At 39.6% G+C, this 24,576-nt stretch overlaps 3 protein-coding genes across 3 annotated transcripts; all 3 read left to right on the top strand.

Annotated features, from left to right (window-relative positions):
- The first annotated feature begins 2,623 nt into the window (after positions 1–2,623).
- LOC113029426 (C-C motif chemokine 2-like) lies at positions 2,624–5,313 on the top strand. Its single transcript, XM_026180289.1, has 4 exons — positions 2,624–2,817; positions 4,517–4,640; positions 4,715–4,773; positions 4,864–5,313. The coding sequence occupies exons 1-4, from the start codon at positions 2,748–2,750 to the stop codon at positions 4,887–4,889; spliced, it is 279 nt and encodes a 92-aa protein (XP_026036074.1). The 5' UTR covers positions 2,624–2,747; the 3' UTR covers positions 4,890–5,313.
- A 7,746-nt stretch (positions 5,314–13,059) lies between these two features.
- On the top strand, positions 13,060–14,150 carry LOC113029424 (eotaxin-like). Its single transcript, XM_026180286.1, has 4 exons — positions 13,060–13,145; positions 13,705–13,831; positions 13,898–13,959; positions 14,042–14,150. The coding sequence occupies exons 1-4, from the start codon at positions 13,076–13,078 to the stop codon at positions 14,065–14,067; spliced, it is 285 nt and encodes a 94-aa protein (XP_026036071.1). The 5' UTR covers positions 13,060–13,075; the 3' UTR covers positions 14,068–14,150.
- A 6,080-nt stretch (positions 14,151–20,230) lies between these two features.
- LOC113029423 (C-C motif chemokine 3-like) lies at positions 20,231–22,615 on the top strand. Its single transcript, XM_026180285.1, has 4 exons — positions 20,231–20,381; positions 21,976–22,102; positions 22,174–22,232; positions 22,324–22,615. The coding sequence occupies exons 1-4, from the start codon at positions 20,312–20,314 to the stop codon at positions 22,350–22,352; spliced, it is 285 nt and encodes a 94-aa protein (XP_026036070.1). The 5' UTR covers positions 20,231–20,311; the 3' UTR covers positions 22,353–22,615.
- Positions 22,616–24,576: the final 1,961 nt, after the last annotated feature.

Below are 24,576 nucleotides of genomic sequence, written 5' to 3' on the forward strand. Positions count from 1 at the left end.
GTCCAATATGGAAGCCATATTTGTCATAGGGCCCTGGAGGCCAGTGCATGGAAATGGACCTGGAAGTGAGGAGTGAATATAAGGAGGTGAGAGGAATACTGATTCTGTGGATGGAGGTAGTAAGACTCTGGGGAGGGAAACCGAGTGAGGATCCGTGAGGTGAGTAAATGAGCTTCCAACCCTATTTTATTCTTATGATCCAGAGGAGATGATGGGCAGGAGGACAGGTGGGTGAAACAGTGAGTAGTTTTGATCCCAAGGAACAGATTGCAGAGAGGTGTGGAGAATCTTACCAAGCAGACCAGCATCCAGGTCATTGAGCTGCAGGTGAGCAAAGCGGTGACTTGATGAGAAAACTGTAGGCACAAGAAAACCAGGTAAGTTAAAACCATGAGCATGAACAGAAGAAGCAATGAGGCCTGGTTACCACCATGAGGTAGCTGACGAACTGGTGGAGAAATGATGACAGTGTTGGTCTTAAATATAGCCTCACTGACTAACCAGATGCCAGGTTAGTAGGGCAAAGTGTGGAATCAGGAAGCAGACACGGGTTAACACAGGAAGCCGGTGGAGAAACACCAGACTCTCACTCAAGTCTTGACAATATTATAATCACATCCAATAATTCCAATAGAAATACTCAAAAAAATGCACACACAACACAAACCTAGACAGGTCCAGTTCATTGATTTAGGGCCATGGGCCTAAAGTTAAGCCCAGATAAAAGTGAATACAGCTGTAGCAATAGCTACGAGGAGGGCAAATTAAATAACACGCCAACACCATTTTCCCCTGATAAACTGCCAAAGTCACGGCTGAAACTTAGAGGAGACCGAGCGTTCTCTGTTGCCGCGCCGATGCTTTGGAATAACCTTCCTCTCCATATTAGACAGGCTACATCAGTGCCAGTTTTTAAGTCATTATTAAAAACCTATTTTTATTCCCTGGCTTTTAACTCTGTGGGTAACTGACTTTTTTTATTTTTATTTTTTATTTATTTATTTTTATAATTTTTTTGCTATGTCTGGTTTTATTACTATGTGCATATTAGTATTGTACAGCACTTTGGTCTACCAGGTGTGTTTTTAAAGTGCTATATAAATAAATGATGATGATGATGAATATGGCTGAAGAGGAATATTTTAACTGGGGGATTTACTCAGTCAGAAAAGTGTCTGAAAATTTTGATCTTTGCGTGTGTGGTTCATCAAACTAACACGATCAACAACTTCATATTTCTGTCACAATTTACATTTCCTCCAGAGCAGAGTGTGAAACTTTTCTGATCTTCTGCTAAAAAGTATATTAGAAGGATCAAAGAAGCAGTTGTAGTGTCTCTAGATTTCTTTTATTATACCTGTTTCAGGGGCAAAACAGTTTAACTTAAAGAGGAAACCTTATATACAGGGAGTGCAGAATTATTAGGCAATGAGTATTTTGCCCACATCATCCTCTTCATGCATGTTGTCTTACTCCAAGCTGTATAGGCTCGAAAGCCTACTACCAATTAAGCATATTAGGTGATGTGCATCTCTGTAATGAGAAGGGGTGTGGTCTAATGACATCAACACCCTATATCAGGTGTGCATAATTATTAGGCAACGTCCTTTCCTTTGGCAAAATGGGTCAAAAGAAGGACTTGACAGGCTCAGAAAAGTCAAAAATAGTGAGATATCTTGCAGAGGGATGCAGCAGTCTCAAAATTGCAAAGCTTCTGAAGCGTGATCATCGAACAATCAAGCGTTTCATTCAAAATAGTCAACAGGGTCGCAAGAAGCGTGTGGAAAAACCAAGGCGCAAAATAACTGCCCATGAACTGAGAAAAGTCAAGCGTGCAGCAACGCAATGTTGACGGTGAACAGATCAAAACACTGACAGAATCCATGGATGGCAGGCTTTTGAGTGTCCTTGCAAAGAAAGGTGGCTATATTGGTCGCTGATTTGTTTTTGTTTTGTTTTTGAATGTCAGAAATGTATATTTGTGAATGTGGAGATGTTATATTGGTTTCACTGGTAAAAATAAATAATTGAAATGGGTATATATTTGTTTTTTGTTAAGTTGCCTAATAATTATGCACAGTAATAGTCACCTGCACACACAGATATCCCCCTAAAATAGCTAAAACTAAAAACTACTTCCAACAACATTCAGCTTTGATATTAATGAGTTTTTTGGGTTCATTGAGAACATGGTTGTTGTTCAATAATAAAATTATTCCTCAAAAATACAACTTGCCTAATAATTCTGCACTCCCTAGTTCAATTAAATGGCTTAAATTCCAAGCAGAAGGTTTAGAGTTTGAGGATTTGTTGATACCTAGATAAGCAGGCAAAAAAATTCTGTCAACGTGGAAATGTTGTGGTTTGTTTGTTTTTTTATTTTAACTAGAAGGAAGGGCTAGGAATTTACTGTCAGTCAAAATGGAAAACCAAATATAATCAGGGGTCCCTAATAACAATGCACAAACTGGCAGCATCAATCATGTGACTGTAGACCACATTTAAGTGTCTTTGCACATCTCTGTCTATGTGAGAAGCTTTTTCTCGGAAAGCTGGCACATTAGAAGTTCAAACTTGTAAAGGGGTGGAGGTGTGATGTACCACAACCACACACACAAGCGCACAGGCAGACAGAAGCACGTCAGCAGTTCTCTCTGCATATTTTCCTTCACTCTCTAATATATATCCAAACATTAATCAACTTGTGTTAGTTGCAACTTGACCGGTGAGCCAGACCACCAGTGAAAATGTCCGTGAAGATCCACACCATCGCTCTCCTTCTGCTCTCACTCTATCTGTGCTGGCAGCTCTCTGCAGGTAACTGTGTTTTCTTCTCTAAAGAAAAAAAGAGAGATAAGATGTATTAAACTGATTGAATATTGTCTATATTATTGTAGGGTCCTTGTCTTACAATATGAAACACTTTAAAGAGACTGTTGTTGTGGTTTGCCGCTATATAAATAAAAAGGAGTTAAACTGAATTTGTCATTACCTCACTGCAGAGCTTAGCTTTTCATCTCAGGCTAGTTTCGTAACAACGTTACTGCTGCTTAGGCCTGCTTTCATGTACACATACATTTATTTTTGTCTACATGAAGGGTGTCCATGGCCCACAATTAGGCCAAGTCGATCTCAAGTTTGCGCAAACAGTAATACAATTGCATAGTAACCAACTCTCATTTTAATATAAAGAAGTAAACATTTACACCCTGAGATAGTGGAGTTCCAACAGTGGGTCTCACTACATGATTATTACAGATCACAGTGGACTTAGAAAAGCACAGAACATTCATTTGCATTGGGTTTGTTTTTTTTACTCTTAATGGTTAAAAATAAGTTGGCAAGATTTAGAAAAACTTGCAACTTTCTGCAAACTGTCATGCCTGTGTAGCAAACTGAAGACTTTTAAGGCTTCACTGCATTTTTATGCTTTAGCGAGACATGTTTGACACATACACTATACAGCTCTGCTTTTGAGCATGTGTGTGATATGCTTTGCTTATTTTGGGGGTAAAACAGAAGTAATAGAGCTTACCTACTGTAACATCAAACACATATCTTACAGTTTGTGTATCTTACAGTAGGAGTGACAGGGAGTGGATATAGCTTCACTAGCTTGCTATTACTGCACATCCTAACTACCCAGTCCTTTTATTTATTTCATATGTAGCTGTAACTCACTATCAAAAAATGGTTTATATAAACTTTGACACCAGTTGTATTCTGTCCATTTTTTACACTCTCACCTTCTACCCACCAAGCACCAGATGTCTGTAGTAGACGGTGTTTCCCAGGATAAATTTGTTCAGTTAGTCATGGCCTTTTAAAAGATGCTCCTTTATGTCTAAATTTGTTGTTTTGTTTTTTTTAAAGTGAAGGTTTAGTAGAAGTTTTCAGATTATATATCTTTTGGCTTGATAAACCATATTTATGCAGTTTATGCTGTCAGCTGACTTGTACAAGCCTCTGGCTAATTAATACTGCCAACATTTTAAGGGTGACACAAAGATTCAAAACACCGTCTTTATAGACATTTGCTATTTAGAAATCTGGCATAGTTATGTCTGCAGTATTGTTCAGTGGCTACATTGTAACACATTGTCCCTCTTACACCAAATAAATATGTAGAAATGCCTCAAGAAGGCCCCCAAGTGGTGAGTTTTTCTTCTGCTCAGCTGGCCCACTTTTCCTGTTTATAAACAGGGTTAATGAACAATAACAAATTCTTCACATCTGTTAGTGGAAACAGATTGGTTTGAATTACTATGTGTAATGCACTTTGATGTTTCATCAACTCATTTTCTTATTTGTTTCCATAGTGTCAGAATGGTTACAGCGTTAAGCACAGAAACATTTACAAAATTTCAAGTAACATTTCAACAACCATTTTTTTTATCATTATTATTATTTAGAGGAGTTTTATTATTTATTTTAAACGTGGAGTTCCCTTGGATTTTCTGTTCAATTACACTTCTCAGGCCAAATACATAAATGTCTGATCGACTTTCTCTCTCAGCTCGCCATGCTCCAAGGAGAAGGCCGTGCTGCGTTCTGGTCACCAGCCGCAATATGAGCGCTGACGTGGTGGGGCAAACATACCGTGAGCAGCCTGCAGGATCACCCTGTGTGAAGGCTATAATGTAAGTCTGAACATGTTGCCCTACGCACGAACATAAACACACACATTTCCATAACTTTTTCATTTTATTTCTAGTTTCCACACAAATGACGGACCGCTTTGTGCTGATCCGAAAGCTCAGTGGGTCAAGGATCGTAAGTTATGCTAACACACAGACTCAGGCACAAACTCAGTAAAAGTGTTTGCACAAAAAACTGAAGCTCCACTTCCTCTTTCTTCACTAGTCGCTGCGAACATGACGAAGGTGTGAAGTACGAAGCCTCTGGTGAAGCATCGCTGCCTTTCTGCATCATCTATATCTCCTTTGAAATGACCTTTAATTTAAACCAGAGCGCCTTCTTTTAATATAACTGTCTTATAACTGTTCTTTATTTTTTTACTCTTACCTTTGGTGTAGCCTTGTAATTTATTCTTGCTGTTGACTTCAGTCTGTCATGATGCCAACATTCTAGTTTTATTTTATTTTATTTTATTTTATTTTATTTTATTTTATTTTATTTTATTTTATTTTATTTTATGTTTGCGCTTATGTGCTTCTGTAAAGCTGGTACAGCTAGGTGCTGTGTCACGTAAATGTTAATTCCATGCCATTAAAATGCTCCGGATGGCAGCAACAACACAAGTATGTGGTAGACGTCCAGTTTAATGCCTAAATAAAAACGAGCCACCCTGAAGTTTTTTTTTCTAATCTTTGCATATATGTGTTGAAATTACAATCTATAGATTTCAATATTACATTTTGAAGTGAGTTTTAATTTGTTTCAAAGGACAAAATAACTTAATGTCAAATTAATGTCAAATGTAAATTACCAGCAAATTAAATAAAATTAAAAGCATAATAGTCCTTTTTCTTTGTCATTCAAACGTGCCAGCCTCTGTGACAGATGCCAACAATCACTGTGTGGTTTGTTTTTTATTCAACTACAAGAAAAAAAAAACAGTCACTGTCAGCTAGAATGGAAAAACAAAAATCATGACAATACACAAAAAATCCGTAATTAGACTGTACAGCACATTTAAGAGTCTGCGCCTGTTTTTGTTTGTAATGTTGTTTCTGTTGCTGATGTTGGGGTCATCTTGTAATCTCTTACAAACTACCTCCACTGCTTCAGTGACTGTTACACAAGTAAAGAGAGATGTAACATTGTACAAGATCATTGACTCATCTGCCTCCATAACAACATCTCTCACCTTCCCAAGAAACAGCAAAGTGTTGTGGATGTGGTGTTTAGGGCTGCCTGTCAACGGGTTGAGGCTCGAAGCCAGAAACTTTGCAATGTTATAGGTGACTGAGTGGATCATACAGACAGTTTGTCTTCAAGGTACACCGTCTTTATGTATCTTCATTAAACCATACAGACTTGGGTATAGTCTGTGGTATGAGGTCCCATCAGTGGCATTGTCTTGTTCTAACTGCTTCACACAATCTATCACCCCCTGCCTGTAACCACTTCCTGGGTCTCATTTCAGGGGCTCATACAATTTTTCTCACTGAGCAATGACAAAATTTTCTCACGATAGTCTTTCTGTTTTAGCAAAACTGTGCACCCTCCCTTGACTGCCAGAAGGATGATAATGTTGCTGTCATTATTAATATTTCTCCCCCTGAAAATGCTTTGGGAGTTCAGAAACTACTCATCTAGCATCTCTAAGAGTTACAGTGAAGGGTCTAAAAGATAAGAATAAATACACAAATTTGTTTTGGACTGAAGATGTTGCTGGGATACTGTCACAGTCATACTGTGACACAGATTTGTTGGTGTGGGGAATAACAACAAGCTTTTTTGATGTGTGTCACACATTTATGCTCTTCTAACCTTGATGTCTGGCACAGAGTGAGTGGGTGTGCCAGATCAGCTGCCTGTTGCTGGCACTGATCTGAGTCGTGGTAACGATTTAGCTAGAAATGAGTGTTTCCTGTCTCCCCCAGAACAACCAGAAATCCTGCTGTTGATGTGCGTGTTCATTGCCCCGTTGTGCTGCATGCATCCTCAGTTCAGAAGCTTAGTAGTTGGTGGAGATGCTTCTGCCAGCCCTTCCTGTGAAAGACAAAAAAAATAGTCTGTGCAGGGATGAAATACACAATTTCAATGCATCTGTTGCTGCTGAACACATATGATTTCCTTTTCTGTCACGTACGCTCAAACTTTTGCCACGTCTATATAACTTGTGGTTAACCACACGCACAGAATTGATGCAAGAAATTCTGTATAAATGGCTGACAGAAGAGTTTAGTGCTTTTGATACATTCTTGCTATAATACTCTGAAATAATGACTTTGTATGTAAAAGGAGAAAAACACGAATATCTTTAAGTGGACTGGATGATGAAGGATGAAATTGCACAAATTCAGGGAAACAGAAAGTGAAATCAGACTGAATGTCTGCCTGAGGCCCGCATCTTGTGAAATGTTTAGTTTCTTAATGTCACGTATGAGTCTTATTGTGCAGGAGTAACTCTGCTTACTGTAACTGAAGCTATTTTAATGTGTAGAAGGGGTACATAGCATCCACACTGTGGAACTTCAGCTTTGCATTTCTGCTTTGTTCCTTTTGCTTCCCAACGACATTGACCTTACTCTGATTTAAACCCCCCCCCCCCCCCCCCCCCCCCCCACACACACACACACACACACACACTTTTCCAGTGTCAGCTTGAAGCTCTGTATTGGCCTTTCTGTGACTTTCTGAATCTAACAAACCTAATTCCACACAGTAACTGTGGGAAATGGGTGTGAAAATTCCAGCTGCAACCCAGTAAAAAGATTTTGCACAACAGTCTATATCACATTTCTCAGCACAGGTTGTGGGTGTTTGTATTTGGTCTAAGTTTTTAAACCTCTAGTAGTGGTGTGGCAGCAGTGTGCTTTTTGGGGCCTAGTGGATCTGAAGGTGAATCACAAAGGGCACAAAGGGTTTGCAGACTTGGGGGAATTGGACTACCTGTGCAACGTGTACAGGGTGCAGATGCCATCACAAGCTGTCAAATGTAATAAGGACCCTAGCAAATAATCAGGAGGAGAAGAAAGTAATGGTCTGTGGCCCACACCTGCCAAACCATTTTGTTTTGTGGGTTTCTTGTTGTTGCCTTAGCAGAACAATTTGCACTAAAGGAGGTGAAATTGATTTTTGATGGTTTCTTCTTCTTACCTGGATAGATCCATATCCATGTCTGGCATTAGAATTGGACTTTAATGTCATTCAAACATTTGACATGATGTGAAAAAATAACACGAATTCTTAAGTCTTGGTATTTGCAGCATTCTGCTAAACAACAGGTTCAAAAGTATAAATAAACATTAAAATAAATACAAAAACTAAGTTCTAAAACAAGATCTGTCATTTAAATTGCTACGATTTAAATGACAGATCTCAATAAATTTACATTATTGCGTAACGTGTAGCAGGGAATAGCAGAGCAACAGCAGCAAACATCAGCAGCAACCGTTCACGAGGTTAACATTCAGAATCAGAATCTTAGAAGAAACAAAACGAAACTGAGGTGCAATTCTCTCTGTGCAAAGAAAGACACAGTCACTCAATAACGAAAAGGAACAAACACAGAACATATATCTAAAATATATGTGTACAATATATATACAAATATGTCTACTGTATAAACAACAGACACAATTGTTTTCATATTGCACTAGTTCCCATTTGCTGGTGTTGATGTAAGGGAGGGGCGGAGCCATCTGCTGCGACCAGTTGTGGTGAAACGGGGAAGACAGGATAAAGACGTGCTGTGGAAGAGAGCCAGGGATTAATAACAAGCAATAAGTCAATGCAGAGAGGTCTATTAACACATAGTGATTGAGAAAGGTGACTGAAGTTGTAAGCATGTAAACATAATACTGTGAGAAGTACAGCCACTGAATCACTTTGATACCTGGTGTTACTTTTACATCCCTTAAAAATAAACAATAAAGTTAAATAATAATGAAATAATGTTAATTAAACTTTTTTATTATTGACCTGTGAAGTTAGAATCTCATGACTCTTGGTCTCACCCTGCAGGTGAAAATTAAGACCTGCTGCCTTTTGAGGCTGTGTTGCAGTAAAAACAATAAAGAAAAACGTGCGAGACATTAGAAATTAAAAACAGTAGGCACTCAAGTGGTGGAGCAGGTTCTCTAATAATCCCTGGACTGGTGGTTGGATGCCTGCTCCATCAACCTGATTACCTCTGTGTGTTTGATGAGATTTTTTAATTAATAAAGGAAATGTCTTGATGCATGCTCAATCATCCAGGTAAGTAAATCTCCCAAACATTGATTCTGTTTATCTGGACGTAGCGTTTTGTGGGAGAAACGTTTCGTCACTCATCCAGGTGACTTCTTCAGTCTCAGCTGACTGCAGGTTTCCCCAATCTTATAAACAGTACATTTGCATAATGACTGAAACCAGCCCACTGAAGGAACAATGGGCTGGGAGGTCAATTCCTTAATCTTAATTATGCAAATTCTCATTAACTTGGTGGACCGACACATCAAATTCACCAGGGAGGATATGAAAAATGGCAGGTTAGCCTTCTTAGACTGTGAGATTTCCATCAGTAATGGCGGTACATCTAAAAGCTGACGTGTACCGTGAACCTACACATACGGATCAGTATCCAAGGTTTGACTCTCATCATCCACTGGAGCACAAACTGGGTGTCATCAGGACGCTACAACACAGAGCGAACACCATCCCCACTGACACAGCGGCCAGGGAGGCAGATGAACAGCACATCAAGAAGGCCCTGAGTAAATGTGGTTATCCCAGCTGGACTTTTTTCAAAGCGGGAAAGGCACCTAAAGAAAGCTCCGGCCAATCCAGGAGAGAAGAACAACCGCTGCCCAAGCGAAAACCTGTAGTGATCCCATATGTGTCAGGAGTATCGGAGCAGTTGAGACGCATTTATCTAAACACCGGGTCTCTGTGGCTTTTAAACCTCAAAAGACGCTGTGCCAAAAACTGGTCCACCCTAAGGATCGGGTCCCTCGACACAAACAGAGTAACATAGTGTACGCTGTTAAGTGGCAGGAGGATTGCCAGGATTTATACATCAGGGAAACCAAACAACCTCTGGCGAAGCAGATGGCACAACACAGAAGAGCTACCTCGTCAGGCTAGGACTCTGCAGTCTATTTTCACCTACAGGCCAGTGGACACTCTTTCAATGATGAGGATGTACACATCCTGGACAGGGAGGAACGCTGGTTTGAGGGCGGAGTCAAGGAGGCCATTTATGTGAACAGGGAAAGACCATCTATGATGCCACAAAACGCTACGTCCAGATGAACAGAATCAACTTTTGGAGTAATAAAGGAAATAAATAGAAATAATATTAACAATAAAACTAAAAATCCCTAAAGTTCAGCTGCACACAACATCATCCACAGAGTATACAACATAAACCTTTTGTAACAATTCAGCCATCATGGTGACAACTGGTCAGTGTTTATTACACCTTTGCTGCCATCACGTGGGGGAAAGAAAACAGCCAGCTATCTTTAATGTCCCTGCACAGGAAAGGCCATGCCGCCCGGTGTTTCTGAGTTTTATGTTATTTTGTTATTTCATTTGTATTCTTTTTAGTTATCTAGTTATTTTGTGAGGCCTAGTTTGCAGTTTAGTTCATGGTTTATCAGGTTCCCTTGTGTCATGTCAACATCTCCATGTTTCCTGTTTTATTTTGAAAGAGTCCAGTGTTCTTTGTTCATTGTATTTAGTTTCACTTCCCCTGTCCTGTCATTAGGTTCATGTGTGCCAGCTGTGCTCCCATGTGTGGCCACTTCCCTTGATTACCCCTTATGTGTATTTAGTCTCTGTGTTTCATTCAGTGTATGTCGTGTCGTCTGTGTAAGCGTCCCAGTTATGTCTCGTCATAGTTGTCACGTTTCTCAAAGCCACAGTCATAGCATGAGTTCTCGAAGTTTCATAGCTTTATCACAGTTTCATAGGTTTTTCTTAGTCTGTTTTCCAGTTTAGTTGTCTTCCCTGCACTCATCGTAGCTTTTGTTTTTGCCTTCTGTCATCAGGCATAATAAAGGCTTGCATTTTGTTAAGTCATGTCACGTCTCCTTGCCTATGTCTGCTCTTGGGCCTTGCTCTAACTAACACACTGGCGGACCGCGCTGTGACAAAAGTGTTAAAATGTGCACTCCAGCCCAAGGTTCAACACAAAAGGTTCTTGGTTCACTGCAAGATAATTACTATTAGTAGCTGGAATAAAGTGTGTGCCACTGTGAGATCGTCTCTTTTAGAAGACTTATGTTGTTGTTCTGCTATCGTTTAAAACATTCTTCAATCAAATTTTGTTTAATCACAAACTAATGCACAAAAATAACCGGTTAGGCCTCACCCATCAAACCTTCCTTTTTTCTTTTGCCTTGCAGCTTTAAAATCCTTTGTCCACTATCTCTGCTATCACGATCAGATCATCTCAACCTTGCCTTTATCTCCGGACTGCTCAAATCGAACTTCTCCTCTGATATACTCATTTTTAACTCTGACCAGCTGGCCACTCTGAATTAAATCTTTGCATCTTCAGCTTACCCTCATGCTTTTTGTTAATGCCATCATCGCTTTAAACCATACATCATAGCAAGTAGAAAAAGACTGATAATGTATGGCTTGTTTGTAATGGCCAACAGGAGAAAGGCTCTTCTTTCCAAAGAGAACAGGGCAGAATGAATCCACTATTATTACAAGAAACATCAGTCATCAGAAACATAACATTAGAAACATAGCATGTCTGAAAGATTCTCCAACTGGCAGGAAACCAGTTTAACATGGTCCTGTGATGTATTCTCCACCCATAGTGTGCAACCTCATTCCTGTGTATGTATTAGATGGTGAGCACATGATCATGCTCCCCAGTCTACAGCAGCAGTACCACCTGCTAGTGAACCTGGTCAAGCCCTCCACGGCTCTGAGAGGCTTCTTCACCATGGACCCTGTAGCTCTTGCTTCTTTCCTGTATTTTATAGTTCTGATCCACAGTCAGTAAATAACCAGTGATTGAATCCACCTGTATCCAATGAGACACATTGAGAACAACACATTCTGTGGCTGTCGATTGTGAACCTGATGTCGGCACTGTCGGCCCGGCCTGGGTTGTCTCCACATGGCCAGACATGAACTACAAATAAATGAAGGGATACTAAAAAGGAGATGAGAACCTGAGATAGAGGAAACACATGGCAGCACAGCTTAGGTTTGCAAAGTTGCACCTAACAAACCACAAGATTCGATTGCTCTTTTTAACACTCGTGCAACATGATAGGAAAGGAAGCGTAATCGAGAAAGACGACGTCAGTGCGATATTTGAAAACTGGCTGGCACATAGGGGAGAAGGTTTACCACTTCCTAGTTTGACAGGGCCTGATGAACCACATGATTTATTACACAGAGGAAAAATGCTGACTTTGCAAAGTCATGTCAGCATTTATTAGAAAAAGCCAAGGGATTGAGTAACTCAACACTACACTGGAACTCATCCAGGCAGTCTGACAGTAGTAATATGTTGATGAATGACGAGGTAATATTGTAACGATGAGCCAGAGGCAGAGACGTGGAAGTAGAAATGAATATCCCAGATTCTGTGTCATCAGGTTCAGGAAGTCTTTACTCTTGACTTGCTGGAAACATCTCGGTATGTTATATTTCATATTCTGCAGATGTTTAAACACAACAGTTGGCAACATTTTTTGAGGATTTGAGTATTTTATTTATATAACCTGTTTGACACTCGACCGTCTCCTAATTACCAGTTAACAATATAAACCTCAGGCTATAGTTCCACACACCAACACAAATCCATATACTAATAAGGACACACATATGGTCTTTCTTTTAGTTTTTATGTTTGAACATAAAGCCAACAAGACAAAGCAAAGATGAATGCACATGCTTCTATCCTGGATGCAGTGTTCTTGTCTTTTTTGTATGATAAATATAAAGGAAATGTTCTTAACTGCTCCATCCTTTTCCTCCTCCTGCAAACAAACTGGAAAAATAAGCAGCCAGAGGTCAGTCAGTTAACAGATGATGTTAAAAGGCATTAACAGCTACTTTTAATTTCACTTCAGACCTGACTTGTGCACTACAACAATCACTGGATGGGTTTGTTTAATTTCCATTTAACTGCAAGAGGTCAGCAGCCACTGTCAGTTAAAATGGAAAAACAAAAATTAGTCAGTCATCATTCGTCAGGCTGAACACCATATTTAAGTGCCTGTGAATGTTGAGTGAGGCTGTTTCTCAGAAAGTTCTCAGAGACGTTGGTGGTTTGAAATATTAAAATCTGATAACAGGCAGACATGTTATGTACCACACACCACACAAATGCACAGAAACACTCTGCAGATGTTCCTGCACTTACCAATAAATAACCAAACACGAATCAACTCACTTTCACCCTGATCAGTGAGCCGGACCACCGGTAAAAATGTCAGTCAAGATTCTCTCCATCACGCTCCTCCTGCTCTCAATATGTGTGTGCTGCCACTCCTCTGAAGGTAACTATGATCTTACTTTTCTAAAGGAAAAAAGAGATAAAATATATCAAATTGATAACAGCAGTTACAATTTCTGATGTTGGGTCCTAGCTGTTTGTGAAGAGCCTCACCTTACTCTATGGAGACGACGGCTCCCAACTGTTTATGTTTCAGTTTGATGTGCAAAATGAGTTATTTATTTAGTTAAAGACAAAGTGAAAATGAATCCTTTTAAAAGTTTCGAAAATTTGGTGAACTCTCTCTTCTATATTTATTGAAAGTTTCTGATTGTTTGTGATTCTCATAAGAAACACCTCAGACAATTTTAAACAGAGTCCATTTTTTGTCAGAGACACATGTGAGAAACATGGCACTCAGCCCATCTGCTTTCAAATCTGTGGGTTGCAAATTTGAATTTATGTTTGTTTTGTTTGTTTATCACCAAACTGTCCTAAAAAAAGAGTTTCAAGATGGCTCCCAAGTGTGAGACAGTTTAATGAAAATCTGTAAAACTTTGATTTTCCTTCTAATCAGACTTTCTCAGGTTGTATAAATAAATTTTTAACCTCCTACCTCTCAGTTCCAGCTCATCCTGGAAAGAGACGACCGTGCTGCGTTGACGTCACCTACATGAATAAGAGCGCCGAGGTGGTGGGGGAAACATATCGTCAGCAGGCTGCAAGACCACCCTGTGTGAAGGCTATAATGTAAGTCAGCACGTTGTCCTACATACAAACACACAATCTGTATAACCTTCTGTCTTTTATTTACAGTTTTAACACAGGAAACGGAGGACAACTTTGTGCTGATCCTAACGCTCAGTGGGTCAAGCATCGTAAGTTATGCTAACACACAAACACATGAAAAGTATTTGCAGAGAAAATCTGAAGCTCCCTTTGTCTCTCCTTCCTCCTCAGTCACTGCCAACATGACGAAGGTGTAGTGAAGTGAAGTTCTCTGGTGAAGCATCACTGCCTGTCTCCTTTGAGATCACCTTTAAAAACGTATTTTAACTCGAGCGCTTTCTTAATGTAACTGTTTCTTTCTGCTTTCATTTACATTTACTCTAACCTGTTGAGTAATCCTATTGTTTATTCTAGGTGACGGCTTTAGTCTTTTTTTGGACCAGCTGTTTTCAAATGGATACGTTTTGACTTCCTTTGTTTTTGTCTTTCTTGCCTATTCATGAATTTCTTTCTTTGTATTATGTGTTGATGTGAAGCACATTCTGGCAGCAAAAAATAATATAAAAAAATAAACTTTTGTATTATTGAGCAAATATTTTTTTCTAGTCTTGTTTACTCTTGTCTACTCACAGAAGACAACAAACATATCTCCCAGTAATTTCCCAGAATTGTGCATGATTCCACCAGTGCATGAGCCAATATGATACACTTTTATTTGAGTCATCATCAAGAGTTTCTAATAGAGGTCAAAGCAGTTACTGTAGTGGTTGGAGAGCTTGACTTCAGCCACTAGGAGCTCCTTACTCAGAGAAGTGGGCGCAAAAGGATCAGCTGCTCCTGACACTCAAAGAGTCGAACATCCATGTTTTTTTAATTTATTATTCACTAGCTGGGCCCAAGTCTTATTTAGGTTTGATATTGTTTTAGTAGGTAAAAGTGAATGCTTTGACATGAGTTGAGCTGTGGTTTGGGGAAGGCCTTGAAGGGGACTGGTGATGGCTCCCGGGCCTGGCAGATCCCAATGCACTAAATAGAAATGAAGAAGTTAACGAATGGAAAACAAGGAGTGAGGGAGGGTGGGGCACGTAGATGAGAATGAACAGCTTGCAGAACTGGGGGAACCTATATAGATGACAACCGGAAGGAGTGTGTTTGGAGGCGTGGTCCTGCTCCTGAAATTCTGATAGATAATCTCCAATAATTTTTTGTCAGTCAAGTTAAAAAAAATCAGGCCAAAACATTCCACCACTGAAAAGAACATTCAATCGCTCCATCTGTTTGATACGGCTGCACACACAGGGATACAAACAAACAAACAAAAACCTTGAAGGATGTTCTGCCTCCTGAGCTACAGCCACCCAGTGATAAACATGAGTAAACCCTCACTAGGTTTTAGATAAAGTGTACACTCACAAACCTGCATTTGAAACGTTGGCTACCATAGCAGTATAGTTTTGCAACATGGCATTTCGGTCTTCTATCTAAAATAGGAAAACAGGAACATAAATAGTACCATCATTGCCAGACCTGGCTCACATCTGGTTGACATACACCCTGCTATGTAGAGTAGAAAAGTGCCATTTAAGAATCAGTCTGTTCACTGTATGAACAGTTTTGTCGTGTTACTTTTGCACTATTATGTTCCGGCACATGTTGTTTTTACATGGCTTGAATAAGGTACATATTAGGCTGACATCTGGGGCCAGAGCTGAAACTGTTCTGGACCAGCAGTGTGTCTGGAACTGGCCCGTGGCTGCACACAAATTACACATGGCCCACATACAACAAAGAACGACGGCCCTTTGGTGGCCCAGACCAGGTTTGCCAGAGGTAATCCACACATGGGCCAGCAAAGGACCACCAGTGTGTCTGGCCTTGTGCTGGCCCATGTGTGGGCCACCTCTGGCAAACCTGATCTGGCCCACCAAAGGGCCGTCATTCTTTGCAGTATGTAGGCCATGTGTAAGCATATTGTGTGGGCCAGATCTGGGCCATACCAATTTTGCTATGTGGGTACAGCCCTGCTGTAGCAAATATATGCCTGCTCCTGCTCGTCAGCGTGCCCATAACCTGTCTGCTCCAACCACAGCAGAGGTACTTATTGCAGCTGTATTTCACTGACACTAGTCTTTGGGATGCTATTCTCTGTGTCTTCTTTGTTTAATGTAGGATGGCCAGTAACACAGGACTTATTTATTGTTCTTCTTAATGAGAACAGTTGAGGAAGCAGCTAAACTTCATCCATAGTCAGTTTTCCAATTAAATAAAAAAAAGCAAACTAATAAATACATTAAAAAAATAATTAAAGATTAAGTTCATAGAAGTGATTTAACTCTCACTAAGCTTATTTCCACTTGGTTGATTGTTACTCAACTTCCACTAGAAAGTGGGTCATGTACATTTTTCAAACCTTACCTAAAAACATTTCTGCCAATATTGTAACAATACAACTGCTCTGTGCACACAAGAATAACACCATACCACCATTGCTACCATTTCTAAATGAACAGAAATAAACACAAAATAAAATGTTCAGTCAGCACTCGATGTGAATCAGTGGCCTGAGTGCAGTTTCCTATTTTGGCTGGTGTGCAGAGACAGTTAAAACAGCCGTTTGATTCGAATTTCTCTTTTCTCAGCTATGAAAGCAGTGACCTGCTTTCATCATCATCTTTGTTGTTACCACAGACTGATGGTGGATGGTGTTGGCGTACTACAGTGCTAATCTTAATCTTTCTAGTTTCCGTGCAGAGTTTCAGTTTTACTGACATTTAAGTCACCAATTCAGTCTCAGGAAAACAAACAAAACGAACTTTATTTTGCATGAAAGCTGGTGAATATTAAGAAATACTACAATATGCCTAGCTGTGAGCATGTGAAAGACTAAGCAATGCACACATATGAGCACCATAGGAAAATCACTCAGATGTTAATTACCCTGCATGTTTTAACATTCTCAGTTTAAAAACACCTATAAAGGTCTGTTTGGGATCATGTGGCGGCACCAGTGATTGACCCATTAATCCAGGGATTACGAGACAATTTACTCCACAACAGATTCCAGTTGCAACCAAGAGTCATGAGGGTCATGCACAAAAGCACAGTTCTTATAGTAAAGAAACACAGGCCTATACAGTTCTGTGTGTTCAATCTACAGCAAGAATAATGAGGTCTCACAGTTCAGTTGGTCAGCTATCAACTGGACTGGTGAATAACCGCTGGCTTTTTCAAGATAGTGGTTTTAACCAAGGGCTGCTGGTAGATTGCCTTATCTCCGGAGACTACAGAGACTATTTATAAACTGCACTCTGTACAGTTAATACCAATTTGTCAACCTTACTTTTGGCTTTTTCAGAGCCCCAGTACTTTCTAGGGTGCTGTGTCCGCACACTGCATATGCCACTGCCTACTTGGATGATGTCATTATCACACAGTATCACACAGGGACCATAGTGTGTTGTGCTTGGATGATAGCCACGAAGCTAGAGCATAATAGTGACAAGCAACAGTCAGAGCGATGTTTGGTGAGTGTGTAAAGCAGCAAAGGAAAAGAAGAAAATCCTCTTTGTGAACTGCAGTAAACTTTGTTAGACTACACGTTTTAGGCTTCTTTCTACTATTTTATGGCACTCATCCTGTCCAATGACCAGTCATTTCATCAACTTGTATCCCACTGCCAACAAGGCTTTCTGTCCTCCAGGTTCAGAACTACAGATCCTGTGGCTGTGGGGTGTAGTGAACCTAGCCTGAGACATCACCACCATACAGTCAGACATGGACTACACACAAGAGTTTTTGACTCCATATCTGTCCTTTTTGTGTATAATATGAAGCATTGTGTCAATGAAGGAATGCTATATATAGAGAGTGAAAGATGGCTGAGGTGGTTAGAGATCAAACTTCAGTCAGACAATGATGTGGTTTAATTTAAAGATACATGGCACCTATTTTTATTGTTGTATTTCCAAACCCAAACTTTATATTTTGCATGTTTTCTGCATTTCTTGATTTTGCATCTGCATGTTTTTTGTCTGTGGTCACTTTGCACTCCTTAGCAGTTTTAATGTAGTCATTTTGTACCTCTGCTTTATGCCTGTATTTTTTTAGTATTTAAAAAAGAAAGAACGTGGAAACAAAGCACAAGTTTGCAAAGTTTTTATACTCATGCAACATGTTTGGAAAGGAAGCAATATAAAGAAAGACTGTCAAAAATGCCACGAATATCATATTTGAAAACTTGTGCATAGGTGAAAAGATTTACCACTTCCTGATTTGAGGGGGCCTAAGGAACCACATGACTTATGATACAGAGGAAAGATGTTCATTCTGGAAACTCGTCAGCATTTATTATAAAACAGAAGTGACTAAGTGACAGAGCACTACACTGGAACTCATAACGACAGTTTAAGAATAGTAATATGCTGATGATTAAAGACGTAGTAGTATATTGTAATGATGGGCCAGAGGCAGAGAAGTGGAATTGAAAATGAATATTTCAGATTCTCTGTTATCAACTTCAGCAAGTCTTCAATTTTAAAGGTTACTGAACTTGCTGGAAACATCTCAGAACATTTTTTGTTACATTTGGTATTCTGCAGAAACACCAAATACATATCCACGCTCGTGGCTCAAGAGTTGGGAGTTTGCCTTGTAAACGGAAGGTTTAGTCTTGGTCTTTGTGTCCTTGGGCAAGACAGTTCACCTGTTGCCTACTGGTGGTCAGAGAGGGCTTAGTAGCCCCAGGGTCCGGTAGCCTCGCCTCTGTCAGTGCGCCCCAGGGCAGCTGTGGCTACAATGTAGCTGCCATCACCAGTGTGTGGATGACTGAATGTATAAAGCGCTTTGGTGTCCTTAGGGACTAGAAGGTAGAAGTGTAATAGACTGATTATAGTAGTCAATTTCACAAAAACAAATTGTAAAAAATCTAATATTTAAAGACAGTGCTGGAGATGCTGAAAATGGGAAAACCTGATAAAAACAACTGAAACTTAGATAGATAAATGATTTTAATCGATTTTATTAGAACACAGTTCTGCAAAGGTCTAAAGAAACTATATTAAAAAGCTCAACTTAACTTACAACATTTAGTGCTAGCTGTGGGCCACACGGGGAGTCAGTCTACACTAAGGCTACGTCCACACTAATGCATTTTCATTTGAACACGCATCGTTTTCTCTCCGTTTTGGCCTCCCGTCCACACTGAGACGAAAACACAGCGTTCTGAAAACGCACTCGAAAACGAATACATTTGAAGACGGTGCTTTCGCGTCACAGTGTGGACAGTGAAAACGCAGACTTTCTAAAATGATGACACATGTTGGTCATATGATGCAGTCATGTGACCAATTAAACTAAGATAGCGGAGGGCATTATGCAGCAGTTGTTTTGTTTGCTCTTAATTTTGACAGCCCTATCAAAGATTAATATCAGTCTGTACATGCTCCAGATAGCTTTTCCTTAAATTCTATAATTCTCACTCGCTTTTGCAACTTTGTAGTTTTGTGTTACTCACACCAACAACTGCACCTCATTGTCTCCACCAACTCGGGGCTTTTGCTCGACATTTTGCAAAGAGCCAGAAAGTAAATAAAAAGGCAGACAGAAATGAGGCAGGTCAAATCTTCTTGCGTATCCCGCATGCGTAGTACTGGAACATAAACGTTTTCATCTGTTTCAATGTGGACGCACAACTCTGTGAAAACGACTGAAAACGCTAGTGTGGACACTGTGCAGTCATTGAATTGACCATGAAGTTCTCTGTACATCAACGTATTCTACAGTCAAATTAGAGGCCATCAGTCTGAATACTAAAGCTTGTCTCACTCAAAGGGACATTGATCCCAAGCCCCTGTAGCACTAAATTCAACCCTAAATAAAAGAATCCAAATGGGTCAGCTTAACAGCTTAATGTAAACAAGAAAATCAAAAGAATTTAATTTAATGGTTTAGATTGCAAGAAAAGGTTTAAGTTGTGAGGATTTAAGATTAAATGTATCTCGATAAGGACCCAAAAAGTCAGTCAGTTATGCAAATGTGGAGAAATGTGCATCAGAGTCATCATGCATTACTTTTATTTCCATTTGAGTCCTGATTCATAACAATCACAACAATTCATGTTTATTTTTCTTATGAACTCCAACAGATAAACAGTCACTGTCAGTGAAAATCGAAAAACTGAAATCTTCAGGGGTCTAGATAGACATCATTCATGACAATGCAGGTGAGTCAGTCACTGGGCTGTACACAAGTTTCTGTGAACTTTGTGTATGTGAGGCTGTTTCTCGGAAAGCTCAGAGTGAGATGTTGGTGGTTTGAAATAGAAAAATCTTCCTGACAGAAGGCGGAGGTGTGATATGTCACAACGACACACACACAAATATACAAACCTATAGAAAGACGTCATCAGTCGCGCCTGTAGATGTTCCTGCGCTTATAAATAAATAGCTAAGGAATCAACTCGCATAATTACAACCTGATCAGTGAGCCAGACCACCGGTGAAAATGTCTGTGAAGATTCTCTCCGTCACTCTCCTCCTGCTCTCAATGTGTGTGTGCTTCAGCTCCTCTGCAGGTAACTATATCTAAAGATATATAAAATTGATTAAGTAGCTACTTTTACAGCAATTACTTACTTTTTGGTGAAAGGGGGTGGACTCTCATGGGTTTCACTAGGCAACGACTCCGCTAGTTTCTCTCACCACAAACCTTTACTTCTGGTATCTGCTCATTCAGTACTTTTAAACAGTCTTTTCAGCATTTACACTCTTGCGTTCTATCCACCAAACTCCAGACATCCCTGAACGTGCAGTCAGGCATGACATTTTAAAAGGCGTCCTTTACATTGAAATTTAGGAGAAGGAGATTTTACATCATTCTCCTGACTTTTCTTTTGATTGGGAAATATTTTCATTTGATGTATAGTGATTATACATTTATGCATATCTACATGCAAATGTGTACTTCCTTTGATTTATGGGTTCTGTCTCATGATGCTAAGCATCTCTCGCACCACCCATTCAACTATCATACAAAATACCACAGTGGATGCAGGGGTTCCATTTCAGCTATATGAGCACTATGTAAACAAATCTTAATGCTGTTTAGTTTTCAAGCTTTCTGCTGTGAGAGGTGCACATTGTGACTCATTGCATAACTATGATAATGTCTTAATACAAACAGGAAATGAAAGACACAGAGACAGAACAGCATGATAAGTTGCAAATGTGCGATAATGATGTTCACCATTCAGCTAGCTGCATATCTGAATTTTGTCTTTGATAAAAGAATGATGTTAATAAATGAAGCTTATTGCCTCATATTCTCGCCAATGTTCTTTATTGACAATTAATAACAATAAGAACAATTCAAGACTGAAAATTCATTTGCAAAATCATGTCTACCAATTGTTTACATTTCAATTTGATGGGTAGGAGTTGGGTAAAGTAAAAAAAATGAAAGCAAAAGTAATTTCTGGAACAACATCCAGCTTTTGTTCATCAAATCCACATCTGGCACATCCATTTAAACTGGAAGTGGATGTCAACACGACAGAATCAGACGCCGCTCAAGAAGTGGAACGTCTAAGTTCAATAAACATCAAATATTCCACCACTTTAAAAGAAGCTTTCGCACTTCGTAGGGATATAAAATCCTCACATTCCTGTTCCACATGTAAAATTACAGTAAGTGTCTCAGATATAAAACGGGAGTCAAATCTCACCTCTGTTTAATTATATTTATGGAATATGGTCCTGGTAACAAAAACAGTTACACACTGTCAATGATGAACGTAATTACTAGATTCTTAAGATGAGCCCCAAGCGGTGAGACCTTCTACTGCAAATACTCTGTTGGCCCACTGTTTCTGTTTTATGAAGATGTTGAAGAACATACTTTGCGAAAACATAGGTCCATATGAGTTACTATTTTCAATGCACTTTGAATGAAAATGTTAAAATTACTTTGAATAATCAAAGTGTAAAATGTGTGATGCACAAAAAAGCCTGCTTACTGTCACGTAATTTTAGGTAACATTTCAACAGCTATGTTGTGTTTAGTGATGTAAGGAGTTTCATCACATTTTAAACCTGGAGTTAACTTTGGTTTTCCTTCTAATCAGACTTTTGTCAGGTAAGATAAATCCGTTTTAACCTCCTTCCTCTAAGGTATCCGTGGTCCTACGAAGAAACGCCCTTGCTGCGTTGATGTTACCAACCTCGATATGAGCCCTGAGGTGGTGGGGGAGACATATCGCGAGCAGGCTTCATCATATCCCTGTGTGAATGCTATAATGTAAGTCAGCACATGTTGTCCTACACGCAAACATAAACACATGCAATCTCTAAAACATTCTTTTTTTACAGTTTCAACACAGAATATGGTCAGCTTTGCGCCAATCCTGACGCTCAGTGGGTCCAGAATCGTAAGTTGTGCTAACACACAGACACACAAACACATTGAATGTATTTACAGAGAAAATCTAAAGCTCTCCTTTGTCTCTCTTTCCTCCTCAGTCACTTCCACAATGAAGAAGGTGCAGTGAAGCACAAGTTCTCTGGTGAAGCATTGCTGCCTGTCTGTATCATCTTTGGCCTCACTTTCAAAGATATATTCAAATGAGAATGCTTCCTAAAAACCTTTCAGATTAATTATATTACTGTTACCCTGTATTTAATTCTTGGTTTTGACATCAGTCTTTCATGGTGCCAACCATTTTTTTAAAAGTTAGCATTTAAGCGCTGTCTTTCTTTGACCTTTTTCTTGCTTATATGTGCACTTCAGTTTATTATGTATTTATGTGAAAAAAAACCCAAAAAAATAAACTTTATTATTGTCCAAATATGTTCCTGCTATTTAAATACCCATTAGACTCTCACAATATGTCATACACATATCCCAATAATTTCCCAGAACAGGTATCCCCTGGTGTTTTCAACTGAGCTCAAACTGTATAACCCCATATGATACACTGTTTAAGTTATCAGAGTTACTGCAGGTTCTGCAGTAGTTTCTGAAGCCCACTTTGATCACTAGGAGCTCTTTTCTCGGGGTCTTAGGAATGGTAGGACACTAGAATGTTTTTTTCCAACCTATTTAAGCCATGTCTTAGCCCAATGATGAACTTTAAGTAAAGTCTGTAGTGTGAGCGTGTCTCAGAGTGCAAAATCATCCTTCTGTTGCACTCCACATCTGGCACATTTAAACTAGAAGTGGATGTCAACACAACAGAATCAGACGCTGCTTTCATGCAGGAGGATGCTCAAGAAGTAGCACATCCGAGTTCAATAAACATCAAATATTCCACCACTTAAAAAGAAACCCACACTTCCTAAAGACATAACTTCCTCATATGCTGTTCAGCATAGATAATTACAGTAAGTGTCTGAGATATATCTGATGGCTCCATGTGAAAGAAAAGCAAACCCCTTGTAGGTTGTATTTTAAGGCGAGGGGTGTTACAGCTCAGGGTTTTTGGGCCCCCTTCCCTTTTTTTTTACTGTTTGTGCCAATTCGTGTGTGCAGCCCCTGCTGCAGATAGGTGCCTGCACGTGTTCATAAACCTACCTTCCTATTCTGACTGCTCCTCCTGGTTCCCTGCTCCACCCACAGCAGTGCTACGCATAGAAGGTGTTTTAAATGGATTTTGATTTAAAGCAACTCTGATTTCATAACTCTTTTTTTGATCGTAGCTAGTGCAAGGCCAGTCAATGTCTGATATTTTTAAATCCCTGCAGGACGTTTGTGCTCTGTGATAAACTGTGATAAAACATCAGGAGGCTGGAATAGGTTTTCTATATTCTGTCACTCGACACTGATGCCAGTCAATGCTTCTCTAAGGTGTCAGTTATGCTGCGCACACACACACACACACACACACACACACACACACACACACACACACACACACACACACACACACACACACACACACACACACACACACACACACACACACACAATATGGTGAGAGGGTGATTGAGAGCTTGAAAGGTTTAAGATTACACCGGAATTCCCAACAACATCTCCCTGGGAATTTCACCCTGGGTTCAAAAGTATACCAGCTACCACGAAAGGATTCAGATTTGTTATAACTTGGACCAGAGATATCCAAAGTATTGACAAGGGCCCTCTGGTGGACTGTAAAGGTACTGTAGGTGTGCAACAGTAATAACAGAAGTGTGTACAGTTACAAATTTATATTAATTACATTTTTTAAAAAGTGGATAAAAACTGGTAATAGTTAGTTATTTACATTATTTCAAAGTGATCCAATACCAAGCAAATGCAGCGCCAGCATTGCTGATGCCAAGGCTTTTAACTTATAAAGGCATAGGGGAGAGCAGTGTGTTATGATTTATGAGATTAATTATCAGTTTGATAATTCTACATCAATTGTGCAAAATGATTTTTCCACTAAAGCAACTAAAATGTGGACACAGGAAGGCAGCTGGAAGTAACAAAAGGCAAGCCCTTTACTTAGCTGAACTAAGACCAGTGAACTGAGCAGCACACTGTGACAAAGGACAAGTGGAGGCAGGGACAATGTATACACAGGAGGGCAATTAGGAGTCTGGTAACAGCTCAGAAGTCAGTGTTTATTTGTAAGTATTAAGCAGTTTTATGACATCTGAAAGTTTCCTTCCTATGGAATTTTTCTCAGGGCAAATATATAAATATTTAAACTTTCCTTAGATGGAAGAGCTGTGGGAATGATGTCCTCCAAACTCTACAAACAAATGTCAACACTCTTTAATTTGCCTTAATTT

Source organism: Astatotilapia calliptera, chromosome 9, assembly GCF_900246225.1.
Source record: "Astatotilapia calliptera chromosome 9, fAstCal1.2, whole genome shotgun sequence".
In the NCBI taxonomy this organism is placed as follows: Eukaryota; Metazoa; Chordata; class Actinopteri; order Cichliformes; family Cichlidae; genus Astatotilapia; species Astatotilapia calliptera.